This window comes from Hippocampus zosterae, chromosome 3, assembly GCF_025434085.1.
Source record: "Hippocampus zosterae strain Florida chromosome 3, ASM2543408v3, whole genome shotgun sequence".
Taxonomy (NCBI): domain Eukaryota; kingdom Metazoa; phylum Chordata; class Actinopteri; order Syngnathiformes; family Syngnathidae; genus Hippocampus; species Hippocampus zosterae.
This window is the reverse complement of record NC_067453.1, coordinates 13,044,614-13,049,971: the sequence shown is the minus strand read 5'-3', so window position 1 is coordinate 13,049,971 and position 5,358 is coordinate 13,044,614. Positions and strand designations below refer to the sequence as shown.

At 41.0% G+C, this 5,358-nt stretch overlaps 3 protein-coding genes across 7 annotated transcripts in view; 1 reads left to right on the top strand and 2 right to left on the bottom strand.

The window, feature by feature from the left end:
* The window catches only part of ada2a (adenosine deaminase 2a), a 273,392-nt gene that overhangs the window by 43,043 nt on the left and 224,991 nt on the right, over positions 1–5,358 (bottom strand). The gene's annotated exons all lie outside the window — the stretch shown is intronic.
* Positions 59–2,196, bottom strand: hsbp1b (heat shock factor binding protein 1b). Its single transcript, XM_052061849.1, has 4 exons — positions 2,011–2,196; positions 1,406–1,472; positions 1,055–1,181; positions 59–545 (listed from the first exon to the last, which is right to left on the bottom strand). Exons 1-3 carry the CDS (start codon positions 2,053–2,055, stop codon positions 1,057–1,059), a joined length of 237 nt encoding a protein of 78 aa, XP_051917809.1. The 5' UTR covers positions 2,056–2,196; the 3' UTR covers positions 59–545; positions 1,055–1,056.
* The window catches only part of si:dkey-246g23.2 (solute carrier family 66 member 2), a 53,125-nt gene continuing 50,000 nt past the window's right edge, over positions 2,234–5,358 (top strand). Inside the window, exons 1-4 of one of the 5 annotated variants that reach the window (XM_052061803.1) lie at positions 2,234–2,576; positions 4,213–4,275; positions 4,441–4,510; positions 4,713–4,955. In XM_052061803.1, coding sequence (XP_051917763.1) covers positions 4,744–4,955 — 212 coding nt within the window. In that variant the 5' untranslated portion in view covers positions 2,234–2,576; positions 4,213–4,275; positions 4,441–4,510; positions 4,713–4,743. Of the gene's footprint in view, positions 2,577–4,197; positions 4,276–4,406; positions 4,511–4,712; positions 4,956–5,358 lie in introns of all 5 variants that reach the window. The other 4 variants (XM_052061804.1, XM_052061805.1, XM_052061806.1 and 1 more) reach the window with 4 other exon arrangements.

Here is a 5,358-nt window from a genome sequence, read left to right as displayed (position 1 = left end):
TGGTTGTTTACAAAAAGCACCTCTTGACTATATTTAAGAGCACCTGGCACCAAATACATACTATGTAACTCAACAGCATTTTATTAAATGTATTTCATAGAAGAAAATCTGTTAAGAGGGAATGCATCTCACGGCTAATGGACAGTGCCTGTCAAATTATGCAGGTGTCAGATGTTAATTTCCCGCCTTTGAAAGGTATTTCTTTCAACCTATTAGCTTGCAGAGTGACACCATGACAGGCCTGGGCAACAGTGTCTCCATCAGCCAACACCTCACGTCACAAGAATCAATTACAATATAGGACAACATCCCTGCCAGTGCACAAACTGCATTCATTTGTATTTTTTGCACAGCTAAAGTTCTAACGGGCAAAACACACTATTCTATCTCACATATAACGTTCCATTTGTCTTTAAATCAATACATAACCATTTGTCACCACAGTCAATATATATATAAAAATATATATCACACAAATAAATGTCATTTTCAGGATTGGAATTCCACAGCTCCAGTACATAGGATCAGGCTGTCTCTCTCGGGGCCTGTAGAGAACACGCAAGTGTTTACTTCTCGGAAAACATAAACATGACATTACAGAATTGGTCATTCGATTTTTATGCAAATATCGCCACTGTCGGGGAGTGTCCTCAGTTGAATGACAACCTTTCAGGAATTCAAAAAATGCCAATTTGCTTGAGTTCCCAGACACGGCTTTGTTATATTTTACAGTTCTCTGCTTTAATGCAATTCCAAGCACCTCATTCGGGTGTTAAAATGACATGGCAATCTTAAATCAGCTTGGCAATTAGCATTACTTCTCCATCTTGCCTCATAATCCCATGGCAGGAACAGTACTTGTCAGTCTGATATAATAGTGGCTCAGAATTGATTTGGCTGCATTTACGGGCCTGCTGAAGTGCATTGCTAGCTCGCAAAGAAAATTAGGTTGTATTAATTTTTGCAAATCAGTCTTCCCCTCGGATGATTTTTATATTTTCAACATTTGGGAAGAATCAGATGCCAGCTGAGCAGAATGTCTGAAATCTCTTACCTTCATGATGAGCCTTCACTTTCTTTCGGCTTTTCAGGCATTGCCCCGTTTTCCTCTACGCCGGCCTGGGTCATTAGGTCAGCAATGTTCTTCTCCAGGTCATCAATCCGTGTGCTCATTTCATCAAGTAAAGAAGCAGTTAAGGTAGACTGCATCAATTGCTGTTCGGAGTGGGTAAATTAGCACCTTCATCAAAATCTGCATTCGTCTACAAATTAGATGAAAATGTGTGGCTGCAAACAATCAGTATGATCATTTGCATTATTAATTCTGTTGTTCAAAATAGACAGTAGCTTCACATTGAAACCATTAAAACACATTAGTCAATGAAAATTTGAAATAGCTGGATATTCCTTCCAATGATCTGGTCCGACATGGTCTGGAACTTGTCTTGCATCTGTTGCAGCAAGGTTTGCACCTGGAAAACAATCAATCATTTAAAATGTGGTTTCTAATGTACAGGTCCCACACCAAAATGGCCATGCTGCGGGTCTGCTGCCAGTTCCTACTTACTCATCGTGATACAATACAATACATCCAGATTTATGTAGCGCTTTCACAACAGCTGCAGATGGTGAAAAAAAGCGCGGAACAACGTGAATATTTTGGAAGGATGCGCTTTTCGCCTCTGAATCGTTTCCGTGGCAATCGTCCGACAAACCCGAATTATACCATCCGCGATAAACACACACTTTCAAAGGTTCAGAATTAAGACAAAATAAATTCAGGTTTACTGAATTTTTACTTCGGAGACTAAACAAATTTTGAGCGTCCGGTGGCCTTAACGTAACGTAATGAATTCGTACGTACGTCAAATATTTTTATACAACTAGCGTAACAATTCAACATGGAACGTAAAACCCTCGCAAACCAGCCGTTTCTCTCCAACTCAGTTAGCTTCGTTAGCCACGTCTGCTGTAGGGAACGTGAGATTGCTCTGAAGGCTTACGACTCACCACATTTGTAAAGTCCTGCACGGATTTCGGATCTGTCTCAGCCATTATCTGCTGTGAATAAATAAAAAAGCCCTAAAGGTCCCTTTATATTTACACAAAATGAAGATGCCCTTTTTGGGAATTGCTAGCAATAGGTACAACACACTGCTCAGTCAGCTGTTCCGCTAAAAGAGGGAACTCGCGCGAGAGTTCAGAACGCCACTCAAAGGAATGTGGGACTTAGTGTTTTCAAGGAGGGCCATACACGGTAGCGTGTAGTTTTGCTTCGCCTTTGAAGCCTCTGGCTCAGAAAGCGCCGAGGATTCGCTGATAAGCTGTGAAGGCTGACCAGCATCCGTGCTTTGTGCGCTATCGATATATTTGATGTACAAACTCATATTGAGACGATAATATTCGGTATTCAAAAAAGGAGCGCGAATATACGTGCGCATGTGGGCGCGTCCCAGCTGCCCTCTTCTCCACCACGAGTTTAGATTTTCAAGTTTGAGGTGGCTCCGACTTTGTTTCTGACGCCATAGCTGTCCCAGTGTTTGGCTTCGGTGCAGGAAATTGGATGACGTCAGCAGGTAAAGCTGAAAGTTGCTCAGCAATACGTTTCTCTCAGCCAGTTAAAATAGCTATTTTTCTATCATTGCCAAAAATTAGTAAGTGACATACTGTTTTAGAAACTGTTCATCATAAAATCTCGAAACAATATAGCAACCTATTCTGATATTATCATGATGATTTTTGCGCATTATTGTGAATACTTTTTCTGGACCTCCTAAACGGATACTGTACTTCACGTTTTAGGACAGACATGACCAAACCCCATAAAGTTATGCTTTGGTTATGCAACAGAGCTAGACTGTTTCAGGTAACTATAAGCTGCGAAAGAGGTGACTGGACTAGGCTATAGTATATGATTATTTCTGAGTAATGAATGACTCCTGTAAACCCTTTAAAAGTATGTTTAACAGATTATGGCAGTATGTTGTCAGTGTTGTGCAATGTCTTAATCTGGCATCTGTTTTTTGCAACGCCCCCTGTGTTTATGTACAAGCGTGTATGTGTGTGTTTGTGTGTATTCATTCTTTCATTCATGTACAGTCGGACTTGCACCAGGAGAACCTATTTATTGGGTTTTTGTTGTTCTCTAACGTTTGACCAGTGTGGGCCAGCAGCTACTTGCAAGCCATATACAGTGTGACATGTCAGATGACACCGGACCCATTTTGTATTGGACAAAGAAACCATGTTTTCAGTGTTGAGCTCAGATTGGACTGTCATATTCACCAAGGGCATGCAGTTTATAGACCATTTAGATTGTAAGTGGTTGGCTCATGTTTGCATGCTCCAGCATCTGTCTTTATTGCAAATACTGCGGCAAATAAAAATAATAATAAAGCGCCAAAAAGAACCTCTAATTTTTGAATTAGTTAATGTGTTCTTTTTTTCCATTCAGGTGCTGGTTAGGAGGCATGAGAACTAATTATTTCTGTGGTTAGGGAGGATGTAATTACCAAAAGTGGCTGTAATATACCGAGAGTAGGCCAGAAATGTAGGCAGCTAATAGAGACATCCCTGCAATACAATACAATACAATACAATACATGCTGATTTATATAGCGCTTTCACAACAGCGGCAGCTGTAACAAAGCGCTTAACAAAACAGTTAACATCAAGTAAAACAATAAACACAACACATAACATAACATAAAACACGGACAGTCGTGAAGTCCTAACCACTTTTCCGTCACACGCTTTGTTGTTTGAAGCAGTTTGAGATGAAAGAGGAGAGAATCAAAGTGTCCTTTAACCAGTGGATCAGAGACGTCATGCTCAAAATGTGCACACGTCGACTACAAGCTAAGTTTCAAAGCAATGATAAGCAGCATCATGTCAGTCAGCAACAGTGTGGTTGTGATACACTCACTCGGGATCAGATAATCAGTTTAGCATTTTTGTGTTAACATCTAGGCTGAAGAATGAGTCTTGGTATTGTTTTCACCTTGCTGTTCAAGTTAACATTTGTTTTTAGCACTGGGGAGGCAGTCCCAACACGTAAGGTGATTAATGCAATTGGCTCAACTCATAAATATCTCCAAGAATCTGGTAAATTGCTTTACCTTGAAGGCAAGGTGCTGTATTTTGATTTCTGTTTGTCCGTTAGCAAAGTTATGTAAAAAAAAAAAAAAAAAAAAAAAGACAATGTTTCCACAGAACTTTTTTGAAGGACGGCCCACATGGTGTGGAAGAACCCAATACATTTTTATGCAGTTCCAGGTAAAAGCCCATATTTCTGAATACATTTTTACTTTTTCAGTTCCATTGAGGCATACTCGGCACAGTTGGCATTTACTCTGCAGAGCCAGCAGATAGAGCTATAGAGAAAAACGATTTCTGTGTGCTTTGAGTTGGTGCTCACTTTGTACCACTCATCACCACTAGCTTCAAGAATGGGGTGCTGCCAGGCATGCTGCACATTGACTGTCATCCACATTTCAAATACACCAACAAAGTAAGCAGAGTAATTTATTGACAGAGATCCTCAGTTTATGGGAAATGTGTGTGTGTGTGTGTGTGTGTCAGTAACTGCCACTAGCACAGTAGTAAAATTGTAATTACTGTAAAACCGCTGCATGCATAAGTTCACTGTGTGCCGTTGATCACCTTGCAACCATGTATGCACACACAAACTGCATGACTTATTTTCTTTTCAGGTTCCCTGGAGACTGCTGATCCCCTCCTAATATGAGGAATTCTCCGGTAGTTCTGCAGGAGGAGGAAACTGAAGGCTTGTGGATGCTGTTGTCTTGGCTGGTGTCCTGTCTCATGGTGATTGGGGGTACACTGCCTTACGTGCCCCAGTACCAGGAGATCCAGAGAAGCAGCAACACTGAGGGCTTCTCTACCAGAGTGTGTCTGGTCTTGCTCATTGCCAACATCCTGCGAATCTTCTTCTGGTAAGGAATGTGACATCTTTGTAAGTTTAATGAAAGCATTTTACTCGTGAAGATGGAAATAAATCGAATAAAACAGGATAAACTTCCATCCATCCATTCATCCATTTTGCGAACCGCTCCACTGAACATTCGGCAAGCCTCCTCGCTACCCATCTTTAAAGCCCTCCTCAAAACTCACTTGTATTCTTTGGCGTTCGACTCAGCATGACTTAGATTTGTTCTTGATTTTACTGCTTGGTGCTTTCTACCGCCTTTATTACCAATTCGTCTTACTGTTTATTGTGTATGTTGAATCGCTCCATGCACAGCACTTTGTATGCAGCGATGGCTGTTTGAAAGTGCTCTATAAATACTGTTGACTTGACTTGACAAGGGCCGTGGGAGGTGCTGGAGCCTATCCCAG

Excerpts from the sequence above, each read along its gene's own strand:
- hsbp1b (XM_052061849.1), bottom strand. The coding sequence starts at position 2,055 with ATGGCTGAGACAGATCCGAAATCCGTGCAGGACTTTACAAATGTG. Across the intron at positions 1,473-2,010 it reads TGCAGGACTTTACAAATGTG|GTGCAAACCTTGCTGCAACA; the intron begins GTGAGTCGTAAG and ends ATTGTTTTCCAG. Across the intron at positions 1,182-1,405 it reads GGACCAGATCATTGGAAGGA|TTGATGAAATGAGCACACGG; the intron begins ATATCCAGCTAT and ends CTGCTTCTTTAC.